General features: G+C 35.5%; 1 protein-coding gene across 3 annotated transcripts in view; it reads left to right on the top strand.

Moving 5' to 3' along the window:
- Positions 1–19,279, top strand: part of ZCCHC11 (zinc finger CCHC-type containing 11) — a 196,784-nt gene that overhangs the window by 88,292 nt on the left and 89,213 nt on the right. For all 3 annotated transcript variants that reach the window (XM_005678404.3, XM_018044181.1, XM_018044190.1), the window contains 2 exons: positions 7,046–7,915; positions 13,462–13,625. In XM_005678404.3, coding sequence (XP_005678461.2) covers positions 7,135–7,915; positions 13,462–13,625 — 945 coding nt within the window. In that variant the 5' untranslated portion in view covers positions 7,046–7,134. The remainder of the gene's footprint in view (positions 1–7,045; positions 7,916–13,461; positions 13,626–19,279) is intronic.

Here is a 19,279-nt window from a genome sequence, read left to right as displayed (position 1 = left end):
TTTATGGTTTCCTTTGGTATGCCAAGGCTTGTAAATTTGATTAGGTCCTGTTTGTTTATTTTTATTTTTATTTCTGTTGCATTAAGAGACTGATCTAAAATACTGATATGATTTATGTCAGAGAATATTCCACCCATGTTTTCTTCTGGGAGTTTTATGATGTTAATGTCTAAAATCGTTAAGTCTGTAAGTCATTTTGAGTTTATTTCTGTTAATGGTTAGAGATTGTGTTCTAACTTTATTGACTTATATGTGGCTGTCCAACTTTCTCAACACCACTTAAAAAATTTTTATTCATTTTTATTTATTTATTGTGGCATGTGGGATCTTTAGTTGCAGCATACAAAGTCTTAGTTATGGCATGTGGGATCCAGTTCCCCTACTAGGAATTGAACCTGGGCCCGCTGCATTGGGAGCACAGGGTCTTAGTTGCTAGACCACCAGGGAAATCCTCTAATATCACTGTCTTTTATCCCATTGTATATTCTTGCTTCCTTTGTTGACAATTAATTGACAGTAGGTGTGTGGGTTTATTTTTGGGCTCTCTGTTCTATTCCATTGATCCATAAGTCTTTTTTTGGTGCCAATATCATGCTGTTTTGATTACTGTTGCTTTGTAGTATTATCTGAAGTCTAGGGTGGTTATGCTTCCTGCTTTGTTCTTTTTCTTCAGGATTGCTTTGGCAATTCTGGGTCTTTTTTGGTTCCATATAAATTTTAGGATTATTCTAGTTCTGTGAAAAATGTCATGGGTAGTTTGATAGGGATCCAGCCATTGTCATAGAACTGGCTATTTTAAATTTTGTTAATTTTTGCTTCCTATTTTGGGGGCTGTTATTAGGTTCATATATGTTTATAATTATTTTATGCTTTTGCTGGATTAAAATTTTTTATCAGTATATAATGCCCTTCTTTGTCTGTTGTTACCTGTTTTGACTTAAAGTATATTTTTTTCCTGACAATTATATAGCCAGTTCAGCTCTATTTTGATTACTGTTTTCATGGAATATCTTTTTCCAGACTCTACTTTCAACCTCTGCTTCTGCCTCTAAAGTGAATCTCTTACACTCTTGTAGATAGATGGTGGATGGATCCTATGTTTTTTCATTTAGTTTTCCCATCTTTGCCTTTAATTGAAGAGGCTAACTCATTTACATTTAAAGTAATTATTTACTTTTTTATTTTTGGCTTTGTTGGGTTTTCATTGTGTGGACTTTCCCTCTAGTTCAGGCAAGCAGAGGCTACTCTCTGGTTGTGGTGTGTGGGCTTCTCACTGCAGTGGCTTCTCTTGTTGCAGAGCACAGGCTCTAGGGTGCCTGGGCTTCAGTAGTCGCGACTCGGGCTGTAGAGCACAGCGTCAGTAGTTGTGGCTCATGGGCTTAGTTGCTCTGCAGCATGTGGGATCTTCCCAGACCAGGGATCGAACCCATGTCTCCTGCCTGGCAGGTGGATTCTTTACCATTGAGCTTTGTTTTCTTGGGCTCCAAAATCACTACAGATGGTGACTGCAGTCATGAAATTAAAAGACGCTTGCTCCTTGGAAGAGGGCTTTCCTGATAGCTCAGTTGGTAAAGAATCCGCCTGCAATGCAGAAGACACCAGTTTGATTCCTGGGTTGGGAAGATCTGCTGGAGAAGAGATAGGCTACCCACTCCAGTATTCTTGGGCTTCCCTTGTGGCTCAGCTGGTAAAGAATCTGCATGCAGTGTGGGAGACCTGGGTTTGGTCCCTGGGTTGGGAAGATTCCCCTGGAGAAGGGAAAGGCTACCCACTCCAGTATTCTGGCCTGGAGTATTCCATGGACTGTACAGTCCATGGGGTTGCAAAGAGTCAGACACAACTGAGTGACTTTCACTTTCCTTTTCCTTGTAAGAAAAGCTATGATAAACAGACAGCATATTAAAAAGCAGAGACATTCCTTTGCCTACAACGGTCCATATAGTCAAAGCTGTGGTTTTTCCAGTAGTCATGTTATGGATATGAGAGTTGGACCATAAAGACAGTTGAGTGGCGAAGAATTGATGCTTTTGAACTGTAGTGTTGGAGAAGACTTGAGAGTCCCTTGGACTGCAAGGAGATCAAACCAGTCCATCCTAAAGGAAGTCAGTCCTGAATATTTATTGGAAGGACTGATGTTGAAGCTGAGCCTCCAGTACTTTGGCCACCTAATGGGAAAAACTGACTCATTGGAAAAGACCCTGATGTTGGGAAAGATTGAAGGCAGGAGGAGAAAGAGACAGAAGATGAGATGTTGGATGGCATTACTGACTGGATAGACATGAGTTTGAGCAAGCTCCAGGATATGGTGATGGACAGAGAATCCTGGAGGACTACAGTGCATACAGTCCTGGGTCGCAGAAGTGAACTGAAGTGACCTAGCACAAACGTACAATATACTGATTCCGTATTCAAGTATATTGGGAAATGATCACCATAATAAGTCTGGTTAACATCTGTACAAAAGCTGTGTCTTTATGGGAACTGAGAGGTTCTTGGTGATTTTCTGTAGTTGTAAAATTATCAGAACCAATATAACATTAGCATCACTGTGTTTTAGGATCATTGAATTATAACATCTTAGTTGGAATAGACTGGTTTATTTTATAATTTAGAAATGACTTAGAGAGGATCAGTGTCTCTTGTTTAATGTCACTCAGTAAGTAACTAGTGGGCCTCAGGTGTTGGAAAAGTGAAAGTGTTAGACTCTCAGTCATGTTCCACTCTTTGCAACTCCATAGACTGTAGCCTGCCAAGCTCTTCTATCCATGGGATTCTCCAGGCAAGATACTAGAGTGAGTTGCCATTCCCTTCTCCAGGGGATCTTCCCCACCCAGGAATCAAACCCAGGTCTCCTGCATTGTAGGCAGACTGTTTGAACCAGGGGTTGGAGGCCTTAGCTGAAATTGACTCATCATATAATTTTTCTTTCCAAAGTAGTAGGAACTTTGGATAACTTTCTGTAATTATGCATTAAAATAGTTTCCTTTGTCTATCCCATGAAGGGTTACTTGAGCAGTAACGTAACCCTTTCTGTGATACAGCTTTTCCATTAATTATGCAACAGTTATTTCAGGTAAACTTTCTCAGTTAATGTATCCAAACAACAGTTTTAAGTTTCAGGCCCCAGAACTTGTGGTCAGCCTGCCAATTGAATGATGGATAATTACAGAAAGGCATCAAAAACTTCTCTTGAAAAAATTCCAATTTCTGCTGAAGACTTTAGTTTGCAGCAGGAAAAGAATGATGTAAAGACATCAGACTGGAGTAGATATTCTTTTCATTGTTAGTGATTTTAAATGTTTATTAAGTACATATCATTGTGGTAGTCATTGATGGTAAGGATTCAAGGAAGGTAGAAGACATGATTAGAACTAGAAGTAGGAAATGGATTGATGTTTAATGATTTACTAAAAATTGCATGGAATACATTCTGAATGCTATTGTTTTCTATATCAGACACTTAAATTTGTTAAAAATTATCTGTATTTTCTTGTTAATAATTGATTATTTAAGGTTAAAATCTCAATTAATACTTATTACTGCATTATAAAAAAAAAACCCAGGAACTGGAAAGTCTGACATTTTTATTTGTTTCAACCAATTTTGCTGATTGTGCGCTGAGAAGCAGTGAATCTTATTTTCAAAGCATTGTGTTCTCAGAGAGAACTTCATTTCTAGGGATGTAGCTTTGGGGAGAATTTTATACTCTTGATGCCTGCATGTTACGTTGCTTCAGTTGTGTCCAGCTCTGTGGACTGTAGTCCTCCAGGCTCCTCTGTTCATGGGATTCTCCAGACAAGAATATGGAGTGTGTGCCATTTCCTTCTCTAGGGGGCATTCCTGACCCAGGGATCAAACTTGAGTCTCTTGAATTGGCAGATGGGTTCTTTACCACTAGTGCCAGCTGGGAAGCCCATATTGTTGATAGCTTAAAAGAAAAAGTTAAAAATAGCTATTTTGCTGTCAAATTACCTCAGCTTTTTTTGGAAGCAAGAGGACATTTGCCACTCGTATAAGAAAAAGTGGGGAAGATCAGAAAATAACTGAGGTATGTTTTTTAATACATTATTCCTATTAAAAATGTAAATGTTGTTTCAGTTATGTGAAACACATTGCTCACTGAAAGTGAAACCTGGTGATTTTTCAGTCTTTTAACTCCTTGGTTGCATTTATCTATATTCAGTAGATTGATTTTAAAGAAAAATCTTTGTAGCTTTTATTTATACATACAAACTTGATTTATAGAGGTTTTTCTGTTCTTTTTTTCTTTTTGAGTAGAGGAATAGTGTGTCTAAAAAGTTTTATAAACAGAATTGTGGATCACCTTTGCTATATCAGGTCTTTATTGTTTAGGCTTTTGTCAGTAAGATGACGTCTACAAAATTATTAGAGTTGTTATCATAGAATAGCAAAATTTAAAATAATTTGGTTACTGGATAAGGTTAAGCTAGTACTTTAGAATAGAGCCCATTTTTATTTTTAAAATTAGGAACCTGCACTAGTTTCTACAAGAAATTATATATGTTTGACAGCTGTTTTGACAGGTCTGTAAAAAAAAACTTTATCAAGAATTATAAAAGAAAAATGTATTAAATTTAAATATCAAAAATCCAGGAGCAAAACATTCTTTTATAGGTAAAAGTGCTATAATTCCAGCTTTTTACTGGAAAATAATGTTAGTCAAAAAAGAAATTAATGGTGAAAATCTAATATGGCTTTGGCTTAAGTTTTAATTAATTCCTTTAAATATTATGGAATAATTTAGAGACAGAGGGACAACCATGTGAGGACACAGGAGGGAAAAAGAAAAAAAAGAATAATTTAAAAAGAAAAGCCTAGTAAAATTTTTTTAATTGAAATATATTTTATTTACAATATTAGTTTCAGGTATGCAGCATAGTGATTCAGTGTTTTTAGAGTTTATACTCCATTGAAAGTTATCACAAGATAATGGCTGTAATTTCCTGTGCTATGCAATACATCCTTGTTGCTTATCTACCTAGTAGGTTTCTAAAATAAAAGATAATATTAATCTGAACAGAGATGAAGGCAGAGAACATAGAGGACTGTACTACAACAGGAATTATAAAAGCGAGGTCCAAGTAGGTTTGTAGAATTAGTAATCCCAGATGGCTCAGTGGTAAAGAATCTGCCTGCCAGTGCAGGAGACCGGAGACTCAGATTCGATCCCTGGGTGGTGAAGATTGCCTGGAGGAGGAAATGGCAACCCACTCCAATATTCTTGCCAGGAAAATCCCATGGACAGAGGAGCCTGGCAGGCTACAGTCTGTGGGGTCGAGTCGGACACAACTGAGCATGCACACACACCAAGTTGAATAAGATTTTTCAGTGAAGACATAAATGGTAAGTTTGATTTCTTTCCTTTTTTTGAAAATACGCTTTGACATAAACATAGTTTGGAGTAAATGAATTGTGTTCTGATCTTTTGAATTTAGATAGTATTTTTGTTTTAAAATGATGTATAGTTATATGATTAGAAGTGTTTGACTGTCCAAATTTGTTATTTAATGAATTAACCAAGTTAAATCAAAAGTGCTACATGCAGTTTGCTTTTGGTGACTAATTTTTATTCATGTTTTTAATCTTTGTTTAGAGGTGTAAATTTAAGTATCAATTTAAGGCATATAGGACAAACTGAAAAGTGAAAAAAAAATCCTGATTTCCATAATACATAGTATACAAGCTATTTCTCGTATAGAGGGGCTATAAAATGTAATATTTTGATTTGTTTATAGTTTGTACTCTGGGGTAAAAGTATAATAGTTCTTTTAATATTTTAGAAAAAAATTGGTTCTGACTTTTTGTTCATTATTACTATCTTTTTGTAAACATTATTCTTTTAGAGCAGTTTTAGTTTCACCATATAGTTGGGCAGAAAGTACATTGTTGTTGTTCAGTTGTTCCGTCACGTCCGACTCTTTGTGACCCCATGGATTGCAGCACACCAGGCTTCCTTGTCCTCCACCATCTTCTGGAACTTGCTCAAACTCATGTCCATTGGGTTGGTGATGCCATCCAACTATAGTGCCCATGTAACTCCCTTCCCCCACACAGGAATAGCTTCCCCCACTATCAACATCCCTGCACTAGAATGGTACATTTGTTATAATCGATGAACCTACATTGACACATCATTATCATCCAAAGTCATAGTTTACTTTAGAGTTCAGTCTTAAAGATATCCATTCTGTGGCTTTTGACAAATGTATAATGACATATATCCACATTATATCATCATACAGAATATTACTATCATTTTTAAACTGAGTTCCCATTGGTTTTTTAAATGTTTCTTACTTCAGAAGATTTTTTATTAAACTTCTTTGTTCTTTGGAGATGGAAAAAGTCTGTTGACGTTGATTCCCCATGTTTAAAGGGTCAAGTTAGAAGTAGATTAATGACATAAACAGGTAGTACTTAGTAGGAAAGTCATGTGGGAAAGATCTTACCACCTGGGTGTGTGTTTAGTCACTAAGTCATGTCTGACTCTTTGCATCCCCCTGGACTGCAGCATCCCAGGCTTCCCTGTCCTTCACTATCTCCCGGAGTTTGCTCAAATTCATGTCTGTTGAGTTAATGATGCTATCTAACCATTTCATCCTCTGCCATTCCCTTCTTTTGCTGTAAGTCTTTCCTAGAATCAGCGTCTTTTCCAATTTGTTGTGTTATTTTTGCTTCATTTTCTTTTAGGTTAATTGTGGTACATCAGTTGCAAGTTTTATTTCCCTTTTAGTTGAAATGCTTAATGTAAAACAGCATTTTACTTCTAAAATTCCTATGTTTTGATGTAATTTGCCAGAATTACATTAGAACCTCCTTTATGGGCATTTTGCTGTTATTTACTAAGTGGGCATTAACCCTTTCTCATATTGTTTTCAGAGTTTAAAATGTTTTATTTTTTACTATTCAGTTTTGAAAGTAAATTGTAAAAGGTTTTTTTAATGTCTAACCACTTTTTAAAAAATGGTTTTTGCATTTTAAATAACAGATTTTTTGTTGTTGTTGTTTTTTCTTAACCCAATAGTTTGCTTGCCTAAACTGGATTTGAAGTAATTCAAACTACTGGAGCTCTGCCACTTTACAATATCATAGAAAGAAGCAGATTTTCAAATAATGGAAGAGTCTAAGACCTCTGAAAATGAAAATCATGAACCAAAGAAGAATGCTTGGGCTCTTTCTGAAGAAAGCAAAGCAGTTAAAGTTATAACTAATCAAACTTTGAAAGCTAAAAATGATAAATCCACAAAAGAAATTGGGACCAACTCTCCAAATAGGAATAGTAGTAAAAAAAATAAGCAAAATGATATTTGTATAGAAAAAACAGAAGTTAAATCATGTAAAGTAAATGCTGCCAGTGTTCCAGGTAAAGATTTAGTCCTGCGAGATCAAAGTCACTGCAAAGCAAAAAAATCACCTAATTCACCAGTGAAAGCAGAAAAGTTACCTGTTTCTCAGGCAAAAGTAGAAAGAGCACCCAGTTTACAGGCAAAAACAGAAAAACCATCAAAGTCACCTAATTCACCAGTGAAAACAGAAAAGACACCCAGTTCACAGGCAATAGTAGCAGAAAAGACACTTAATTCACAGAGGAAAGCAGAAAAAGCACTTGGTTCTCAGATGAAATCAGAAAAGGTACCCAGCCTGCCAACAGAAGCTGAGAAGGTACCCAATTTACTGTTGAAAGAAAACATGAGACAGACAGAATTACAGCACATTGGAAAAAAAATTCCAAGTTCCTTTACTTCTCTGGATAAAGTGAATACTGGTGTTGCAGAAGAAGAAAAATCTGCTATGGAAAACTCACAACGACCTCAGAAGCAGCAAACGTGTACAGATAATACTGGTGATTCTGATGATAGTGCTTCAGGAACTGAAGACATATCAGATGATTTGAGTAAGTAAAACTTAGATTATCCCACAAGTCACATTTTTGGAGAGATTTTTTAATATTAATATTCTTTAAATTTTTTCCTAGTTTAACAATTTTAACTATGAAAAAGACATTCTTTAGATGGAAAAACATTTATTATGATAGGACAAAGCTTGCGAAAATACGAATTTAGTGGCTTCTGTAGTTGGTACACACACAGATACATATACTGGTTTTAAATGGTCCTGGTAATACAATGCCCATTCATTCACCAAACGTGTATGCATGTATTGAGTTCCTATTATATGTCAGGTGTTTACAATGGAAAACCAAAAGAACACAGCCCCAGGTCTCAAGGAAGCTTCTAGTTAGGTGAAGGTATTACAGATAAGTAAGGTGGTAATTTAGTTTAGTGCCAAAAACTTAGAATTGAGAAAGTACATGATTTAATTGAGGTATTTAGACTTTTGGGGCTTCCCTGGTGGCTCAGTGGTAAAGAATCTGCCTGCCAATGCAGGAGACACAGGTTCATTCCCTGGGTTGGAAAGATCCCCTGGAGAAAGAAATGGTAACCCACTCCAGTATTCTTGCTTGGGAAATCCCATGGACAGAGGAGCCTATGGCAGGCTGTTACAGTTCATGGGGTGGCAAAAGAGTCGGATACAACTTAGTAACTAAACATCAACAGCCTTTAGACTTTGGGTTTAGAAAAGGCATGATGCAAATGTGAGACTGCAGGTGTGACCGAGATTTAATATGACTGAAACAAGGACTTGAGGAGGAATGTGGCAAAAGATGGAGCTGAAAAAGGCACACAAGAATTAGAGAGTAAGGGGCCTTTAGGATATGATAGGACTTTATGAGTGTTTTGAGAAGCCACTAAAGAGGTAGCACTGTGTTCACATATATACGTGTGTGTCTATTTTTGGGGATACAATGTAGCACATCCTTTGATGGGAACAAAACAGAGATTTGTCAGGACACTGTTGGAATTTACTTGAGAACTATCAATGTAAAATTAATTTTCTAATGGGATCTTGATATTAGCTTTAATTAATTGCTTATAAATATTGTCCACGTCTCTTGAGTAATCTTAATTTTGTTGAAATTAATGAATTTTCCCTGGCAGTCTTTTTTCCTGATGTTTCTGTGGCTAAAAGAATAAAACCTTTTCTTGATGTATAACTAGAAAAAGCTATTTTTAAGTCATTATTTACCACTTTTTGAGAAATGCTAATAAAGAGTTCAGAAATAACTTCTTTTTGTTTCTAGTGGTACACAGATAATGGTTTATTGACAGACTCTTTTTTTTTTAATTTAGTAGAGGTACCTGTATGTATGTAAAAAAAAATTAATACTTTTATAGATATGGCTTAGGACAAGGCCCCAAAAAGTAAGCCAAATTAAAGACAATATCAAATAAATAATAATACTGGAAGTTTTTGGATATGGCAAATCTGAACATGATAGTATGTGACTAAAGTTGGGAAATACTGGTGTATGAGATCACTTACAAGGGTCTGATCACTTTAATTAGTTAAAGCTATGATTTAAAGATTTTTTTTTTTAAGGTGACAAAATAAAGTGACAGAGTGAGGTAGTTAAGCTAGTGAGCTCTGGAGTAAAATTTCATAGGTTTTGAATCTTATCTTCCTCACTTTAAAGCTTTGTGATCTTGGATAAGCTGCCTATCCTTTACAACATATCTTCAGTTTCCTCATTTTTTTAAAGAGTGGAGGTGCTGCTGCCTTTGTTATAAAGGTTAAGTGAAATAATTGATAGAATGTTTCAGGTAGTCCTTGACACAGTAGGCACAATGGCAATGAATATCCTTTATTATTATTATTTCTCCAATTAAGTGCAGTTTTGTTGTTTGTTAACGTGGAAAACAAGTTGAACTAGCTTAAGGAAGATAGTAGACTGAGTAGAGGTCCTTTTGGGAGACTTGTTTTAACAAAGTAATGAGAATGAGTTATAGTAATCATTTCATAAATAAGGGCTTAAAGAATTCTCTTCAATATGTATAATACTGGCCTTGAAGTCATGTTGATACATAATTATGTAGCACTTTTTTTTCTATTTTGTAAGTTAAATTTTTATGTATATTTCCCCTTTGTAAATTAAATAGAATAAAATCTCTTTGTCTAGGTCATTGTCTATTTGGACTTAATTTAACATAGGTTATAGACTTTTGATTAATCTCAGGCCCACCTGATTAGTGAATTAATTTTCATTGAGTCCAACTTTGGCTCCTGTGTAGCAGTTACACAGTTTCTCCTTTTTCTATTCATAAATTTAAAAAATATTTTGAGTGATATCTGCCTTGTGCCAGTTACTGATCTAGTCACTGAGAATATAACAATGAACAAAACAGGTAATACTACGCTTATGGAGTTAATATTCTAGTGGGAAGAAATAGATGGCAAACATAGTAAGTAACAGAATTATGTAATAAGGTAGATGGTGACAAATATAAATAAAACAGGAAAGGTCATAAAGAATGAAAGAATGATGCTGCTGTGTCTGGTGGTGGTGTTTCATATTTAAATTGTCACTGAGAAGGTGACATTAGAGCAAATATTTGAAGAAAAGACGTGAGAGAGTGCTCCTGGTAAATATTTGAAGGGAGAATATTCTAGATCTGGGCTTCTCAAGCTTTAATGTGTGTAGGAATCACCTGGGAAGTGTATTAAAATTCAGATTCTTGGGCTCCATTCTCTGGGGTTTTTTATTTAGAAAGAGTCTGATGATGCTGGATTTCTAACAAGCTCCTGAATGAAACTGCTGCTGCTGGTGGTCAGGATCATGCTTTTGGCAGCAGAACCTATTAGTAACTCATCTTTTTACTTTTCACTTATACCACCCTTCCTTATGTTTTCAACATAGCAGCCAGAATGATCCTGTTAAAATTATTCAGATTGTGTTACTGCTATTCAGAATGTTCCAGTGGTTTTCAATATATCAGAGTAAAAGCTAGTGTCCTTGCTGTGACCTTGTGATTTTCAACACTACCCCCTGCTTCTCTGCTCTCATTTATCTACTTCTTATCCTTTTTCTCTGTTCCAACAGCTTGATTTCCTTGCAGTTCCTCAAATGTGAAGGCAAATGGTCACCTATTGTCTTTTGTATTTGCTTTCTTCTTTGCCTGGAACACTGTTCTTCCAGATGGCCACATGGCTAGCTGTCTTACTCCTTCACCTTCTCATTGAGCCTTTTGCTGGCTTGCTTATCTAAAATTTATAACCCTTACCTCTACTTCTGGCACTCCTTATTCCTTGTACCATTTTAATTTTTCTCCAAAGTTCTTATTATCATGTCATATTTAAAGTTTCTCCCATTTACCTTTTTATGTTTTGAGATACAATTCATATACCATAATGTTTGCTATTTAAAAATATACAATTTAGTGTTTTTTAGTGTATTTATAAAATTGTGTAGATATTACCACTGTCTAAATCTTGAATATTATCACCTCTAAAAGAAATTCCATACTCATTAGCAGTCACTACTCATTATCCTGTCCTCCTAGGTACTGCCAACCACTAATTTAGTTTCTCTCTCTGTAGATTGCCTCTTTTATATGAATGAAATCGTGAAGCATGTGGCCTTTTGTGTTTGACTTCTTTCACTTAGTATATTTTAAGATTCATCCATATTGTAGTAGGTATTGGTATATCATTCTTTCTTATTGCTAAGTAATACTCCAGTTGTGCCCTTCTTGTGGTAGGAGGCATATCACCTCCAGAGGCACACTCTTCTTGTTCAGAAAATTAGTGCTATCAGAAGAACCAACTTTCAGGGTTCTTATAGATAGCATGTAGAGTGGCTTTTCAGGGCAGCAGGGAGAAGTTTATTGATTATCTGTGAGCATTTACTTTTAAAAGTGATATTAGATTTGTCCAAGTCAATTTAACACACTGTTATTGTCATCTCTGGTCTAGCATTGTATCAAAATCTGAAGGTACAGAAGTGAATAAGACCTGGTCATTAGCATCAAGGAATTCATTATCTAATGTAACATGTAGATAAATGAATATAAATTACATTACTGTGAAAACGTGAGATAATAGAGAGTGCTCAGAGAATATAAATATCAAACTGTCTTCTGAAACAGGTGAAGCTTAAGCTGATTTTTGCAGTATAGGTAAACAGTGCTAGTTGAAGTGGGACGGGCCTTGATAGTAGAGGAAACAACATGTAAAGGCATTGATCCTTGGAACGCAGTGATCCATTGTAACACATTTGTTATGAATGACGTGGAAAGTGTTAGGGCAGGATATAAGGTTGGAGATATAGACTACTTAGCTCTTAAAAAAAAATTTTTTTTTAATTTATTTATTTATTCATTTATTTTTTATTTTTTTTTTAAATTTTAAAATCTTTAATTCTTACATGCGTTCCCAAACATGAACCCCCCTCCCACCTCCCTCCCCATAACATCTCTCTGGGTCATCCCCATGCACCAGCTCCAAGCATGCTGTATCCTGCATCAGACATAGACTGGCGTATTTCCATTTTAAGTCTTTATTGAATTTGTTACAGTATTGCTTCTGTTTTATGTTTTGGCTTTTTGGCCATGAGGCATGTGGGATCTTAGTTCCCCAACCAGGGATTGAACCCACACCCCCTGCATTGGAAAGTGAAGTCTTAACCACTGGACCATCAGGGGAGCCCCAGCTCTGTTTTTGAGGTCTTGGCTTAAAATCTCAGAAAAGCCTTCCCTGAAAGTTTATCTCCTTTTCCGTTACTTGTTTTTTTTCCTTTATAGTGTTTGCACAGCTTGGAATTATTGTATTTAAACTGTTGACTGCCTGCAAGAGGACAAGTACTGTGTGTTGTGTGTTAGAGAATTTAAAACTTTATTCTGAACTTTATGAGAGCCCATTAGGTATTTTAAGCATGAGAGTTACATGATTCAATTTGTATTTTAACATACCACACTGGTGGAGCATGCATTATTGCATGTTGGAACCTACTGTATTCCAAGTATATATTGATAGGTGCTAGAAATGCATGGATTGAAAGTACATAGTCTGTGCCTTAAAGAGATTACAATCTAGCTAGGAGAAACAAAGAAAAAATATTGATGTGGTGGAAATATCTATTGAGTTCAGTGAAAGCAAAGAAGAAGGACCCTCATAGATTTGTGAATTTGTGGTTTGGAGTATATATGTTCTTTAAGCTCATACTTTATAGTAATAAAGTCACTGAAGTGACTTTAGTTCAGTGAGTCACTTTTGGGATTTAAAGTAGCTTTATATCATATTTACTTTGGAGATTCTGCAAGATAGTATGCTACATTAGCCTTTTATAGTGGGTCTTAGTCACAGTTGTCTTTTTGATATAGGTAGGTCAGAAGAAGATAGGCATTTGACCCATGAAGTAGTTTTTTGTGTGTGAATTTTGATATCATGTATATCTTTTACTTAATATTTTATGTAGGTATACCAATTTGCACTACCAAGGAAAAATATTTTTTCTCTATGTGTGTACATTGAATGTCTTTCATTAAATTTTTAAAAATTTACCAATTCTATTGATGGTAACTAAGTGATTGCTTCCTTTTCTAGGTAAAATGAAGAGTGATGAATCTAATAAAGAAAATTCTTCAGAGATGGACTATTTAGAAAATGCCACTGTGATAGATGAATCTACATTGACACCTGAGCAGAGGCTAGGCTTGAAACAAGCAGAAGAACGCTTAGAAAGAGATCACATCTTTCGACTTGAAAAAGTATACTATATTGTTTTAGTTATTTGGAGGAAAGTGCATGTTCAACCAAGTACAGCTCTTTTTATTTTTCTTACAGTATACCTTAGGCAGAGATATCACTCATTTTCCCTTCCTTCCCTCTTTCTTTTCTTCTTTTCTCCCTCTCTTTTGCTCCATTTGTTCAGCAAATCCTTTCATCTGTGAGTCTTGACTTCATTCTTTCATCCCAGGGCTTGACAAACTATGGCTTATCACCTTGTTTTTGTTTTCTAAAATTGTGGTAAAATACCTCATGTTTTTAGGAACAGTTTTATTGGCACACAGCCGTGTCATCCTTATTATCTATGGCTGCTTTCTTGCTCCTATGACAGAGTTGAGTTTTGAATACTTGTTGCAGCGTATTTGGATCACTAAGCATAAAATATGTATTCTTTACCAAAAGCATAAACTATTTGCTGAAATATTACTTTGTTCCTTTACAAAAGTTGTGCTGACCCCTGATTTACTCATTTATCAAATAGATATGGAGAGCTTCTTATGTTCTAGATATTGTGCTAAACACTGGGGATATATTGGTAAATATGGCACAGTTTCTGCACATTAGAAGTTAACAGTCTGTTTGGAGTGCCAAATAAAATAGCAAATACTACAGGATATACTAAACTTTCTCCGTTCCCCCTAGGTTTTCTCTTTCTCTTTTCTCCCATATTTACTGAGTATCCTCTATGTATTAGGAACCGTTCTAGCCATCCGTATCTTGTTCCTAAGAACTTATTAATTCCCTGACCTAGAAATACACATTCCCAGCCTTAACAACAAAAACACTGCTAGATATTGAAAGAAAGAACCATAAATCATTTTGTTCTTAAATAGATTCTTGGAATATTTGTGAGTATGCATACAGGGAAATATTAGGTTGGTGCAAAAGTAAGTATGGTTTTAGACCCTGAATTTTAAATCAATATAACTAGGCTCAGACACATCTTTATTAATCAAAATAGGAACCATTATAATCAAGACATTTTTGCCAGTGAGAAATAAGTGTGTTTATTCCTGTAGCATAAAAATACATGCTTGATTCAACGAACTCTTGGAAAGCATTTTCTGCATCCTGTGGAAGCATTTTCCCTGTATTGGTTTCTCCAGGATTCAGAACACTGTAGTGGATCAGACTGGCAGCAGACCACCAGTGACCATGACCTTTTTTGGTGCAAGTTTGACTTTGGGAAGTGCTTTGGAGCTTCTTCTCGGTCCAGCCACTGAGCTGGTCGGTGCTAGTTGTGTAAAATCCACTTTTCATCACGTTTTCTTTCATCACTCATCAACTTTTCCTGTAGTTATAAGAGGATCAGTTTCGATGGTCCTCTCAGTTGGTCATTGTCACCTTCCAGTGGCCAGCTGTTATGCTCCTCATCTTCAAGTCTCCCATTTCCTTTTCAAAACTTCTCGAGCCAGCACTGCACTAAACCTTTGTTAGCAGTTCCTGGCCAAATGCGTTGTTGATGTTGCAAGTTGTCTCTGCTGCTTTATAACTCATTTTTAACTCAAATAAGAAAATCACTGGAATTTACTTTTTGTCTAACATCGTTTCTGTAGTCTAAAATACATATAAAATAAACAGCAGGTAATAATTCATTAGCAAAAAACATAAAGCAAGAAATGGAGATTCAAATGATGTATAACATAACATTTATTTAAGAATGTATTCCAGTATCAAATGGCAAATTTCAACAATCCAGACTTGCAATTACTTTTGCGCCAACCTAATATAATAAATAGGTCATCATTTCTGATAAATAAGGAAAGAAAGAAATGGTGTGACTTTGTATAACTAGAAAAAGGTCATATCTAAATTGAAGAAGGCAATCCTGAGTCATTAGTAAAACTTATGACAAAGTAGCTATCCTCTGAAAGTAGGAAGGAGTATCAAAGAGTATATAAAATAGGAAAGAGTTTGGCTTATATAGTTTCAGAAAATCCTAGTTAGAAGGAAGTCTTTTTTTCAGTTTGCTGTTTTACATAGTTCTGTCTTTCCTCTCACTTTCTCTTTCCTAAGTCTGGAATTAGTCTGGATCTGTGTATTATCAGGATAAATATTGAGTACTTGTGCCATGATCTGGTGATAAAAAGTTAGAATTGGGGCATACATGGCTTCATTATACTGCTTTTCTAGGGCTTCTTTTAGAGAAAGACATGTAAGCAAATAATAGTAGTAACAATATTGTTTGAAAATGGGATCCCAACTTGAGTTGGGGTATAGAGGCATAAATTTGGGAATGCTTTATAAGAAAGTGACATTGGAACTGAGTTTTCAGAAATGGCTAGGAGTTGAGTAGGCGGGTTGGAGAATGGTGGTGTAGGTAAATTGTATGACATCTATAAAGGAAAGGTGAAATGTGTTTTCAAGAAATACAAGCAGGGGACTAGATGTGAAAATGTGTAGTATATGAAGTAGGAAAAGTCACTTGTTGGGAAAAGGAAGAAGTTGGGGTGGAATGGATATTTGATAGTAGTAGGAAAGAAGGGCCTGAGGTGAAAGAAATCTTGAAAGCATATAAAACATATTGTTGTTGAATTTGAATAGTAATGATGTAAAATCAGCGTGCCAGTACCAGCATAGATGTCTATAAACTCTTCTTTTTCTGACACCTTCTTGGTTTTCATGCCCTCCAAAACCTCTTGTTTTCAACTCATATTCTTAAATAAAACTTTTCTTTACCAATTTTAAATACTCATTAAGAATATTCTTACCAGCTTGCTTTTGATTGCATCAGGTATTTGGTTCACAGTTTACTTATGGATTATCTAATCGAAGAGTAAAGACGTAGACTTTTTAACCTGTAGCAAGAAGGAATAAACCCAAACTGTTAAATCTGGGTCCCCAACCTCCAGGATCTAATACCTGATGATCTGAGGTGAGGCTGATGCAATAGTAATAGAAATAAAGTGAACAATATATGTAATGTGCTTGAATCATCCCCAAACCATCCTGCCCCATCAATGGAAAACTTACCTTCCATGAAACCCATTGATGGTGCCAGAAAGGTTGGGGATCAATGTAGATCAAGAGAGTAAATTTTCCCATGTGTGCATGCATGCTCAGTCGTGTCCAACTCTTTTTAACCCCACGGACTGTAGCCCACCAGACTCCTCTGTCCATGGAATTTTCCTGGCAAGAATACTGGAGTGGGTTGCCATTTCTTACTCCAGGGGAATCTTCCCCATTCAGGGATCAAATCTAGTCTCTTGTGTCTCCTGCAGTCACAGGTGGATTCTTTATGACTGTGCCACCTGATAGTAAGTGTTAAATATTGATTATGAAATACTTAGACTCGCCATGCCCAGGAATCTTGTTTTTTTAATTTAAAATTACAGCTTTTATTTTTTCCTGTGTTATTGAGAAGTAATTGACATACATTGACTGTATAAATTTAGGTATGATGATGATTCCATTTACATGGATTGAAATAATTACCACAGTAGGTTTAGCTAACATCTTCTGATATAGATGCAATAAAAAGAAAAGAAAAAAGTAATAAATATTCTTTGATGGGAACTTTTAGGATTTACTCTCAGCAACTTTCTTATATATCATAACAGCAGTGCTCATTATATTCCTGGTGCTTATTTATCTTATAAGTAGAAGTTGGTACTTTTTATCCACACTTCTCCAGTATTCTCGTCTTCTCCCCTCTGCCTCTGGTAATCAGAAGTCTGATCTCTTTTTCTTTGAGGGATTTAAAAAAATGATTCCATATAAAAGTGAGATCACAGAGTATTAATCTTTATCTATCTCACTTATTTTACTTGGCATAATGCCTTCAAGGTCCATCCATGTTGTTGCAAATGGTAGGATTTTCTGTTTTTTTTTTTTTTTTTTTTTTTTTTTTATGGCTGATTTGATTCCTGGGCTGAGAAGATCTGCTGGAAAAGAGATAGGCTACTCACTCCAGTATTCTTGGGCTTCCCTTGTGTTTCAGCTGGTAAAGAATCCGCTTGCAATGCGGGAGACCTGGGTTCCATCCCTGGGTTGGGAAGATCCCCTGAAGAAGGGAAAGGCAACCCACTCCAATATTCCTTCCTGGGAAATTCCATGAACTGTATAGTCCATGGGGTCGTAAAGAGTCAGACACGGCTGAGCGACTTTCACTTTCATTTTCTTTGCTTCTTCATATAGACATTTATTGCTTTGAACTTTCCTCTTAGAGCTGCTCTTGCTGTATCCCACAGGTTCTGGTATGTTATTTTTCCAATTTTGTCTCAAGAAACTTTTTAATTTCCCTTTAATTTTTTGTTTGATCCATTGGTTGTTCAGGACACAAATCTTTATTCTATCTGGTCTATGTAAACTTACCAATATGTTTGTTAATGGTAAAATAAAATACTATAACTATAATAAAGAAATTTTTAACCATTGTATTTTTCATGTGTCCCTTCTGTGAAACTAGAAGCTTCATGATGATGAGGACATTTTTGTCTTATTTACTGTTATGCTTAATACAGTACCTTGCACATAGTAGTTGGTTAGTAATTAGAGATAGTTTGCATCCTGGTTAAATAAATGGGTTTTGGAGTCACTGAGTCTTAGTTCTGCTGCTTACTGATTAAGTAAGTGATTAGAATTGGTAAGTTATTTAGCTTCTTTAAACTGGTTAACATTGGTAAGTTATTTAACTTTAAACCTCAGATTATCATTAAAATGAAGTTGGTAGAAATTTGCTTGTTGGGCTATGACAATTAGATAGTAGAGATAAAGTTCTTGGTGCAGCGCCTGGTGTATGCTAAGTACTAAATAAAGATTAGCTACTTGTAGAAATGAGTTATTTTACCAAGTAGGGCAATGTTTATTACTTCATTTTTATGGCCATAGAAGCAGGTTTAAGTGTTAGAAATTTATCCAAGATCAGTTGAGATGTCATTTCAGGCCTTTTGTCTCCCCATTCAGTGTTACATCAAGCTTTTCTTACTAAAAGATTCCAGGCATATCCTTGTCTGCTCACATTTTACATTTGAAAAAGTTGTCTGATAAGTGAGCATATGATTTCCTTAGTGACATCATCAACATTCATGGCTTTAGGTATTTTGTATTTATGCTTTCAACTCCTCAGTCCAGCCCTTCTCGCCACTTCCACAATTCTTACCTTGAATCAAGTCAGTGTCATCTGGATTATTGCAGTGTGCTTATAATAGCAATAAGTTCTTTTTGTTTCTTTTCTTGATAAAGAAAGCAAGTGATCCCTGGAAAGTTAGATCTTGTAATTCTCTGCTCAGAAGTCTTCAGTACCTTCCCCTCACACATAGAATCCTTAGAGTCCTTATAAGGGGCCTTGTGATCTGACTTCTGTTAACTCTCTCTTCAGTCATTGTAGCTTTTTTTTTTTTTTTTTGTAGTTTCTCAAACAAATTAAGCACATTCCTTCCTCAGGGTCTTAGCATTCACATTTCTCTTCACTTGAAATGTCTTCATACATCCATACAACCCAGTCCTTTACTTCCTTTAAGTCATTTTTATCAGTAAATGATGATTCTATTTTTAAAAAGAAGATACCTCCCTTAAATTCCTATTTTTTTATTTGTGCATTTGTTTATTTATTACCTGTCTTTCTATCTTAGAATGTAAATTCACGAGGACAAGAATTTTCATCTATTTTGTTTTATTATTATCTTCAGCTCAT

This window comes from Capra hircus, chromosome 3 (genome assembly GCF_001704415.2).
Source record: "Capra hircus breed San Clemente chromosome 3, ASM170441v1, whole genome shotgun sequence".
In the NCBI taxonomy this organism is placed as follows: domain Eukaryota; kingdom Metazoa; phylum Chordata; class Mammalia; order Artiodactyla; family Bovidae; genus Capra; species Capra hircus.
This window is presented reverse-complemented; position numbering and strand designations above follow the sequence as displayed.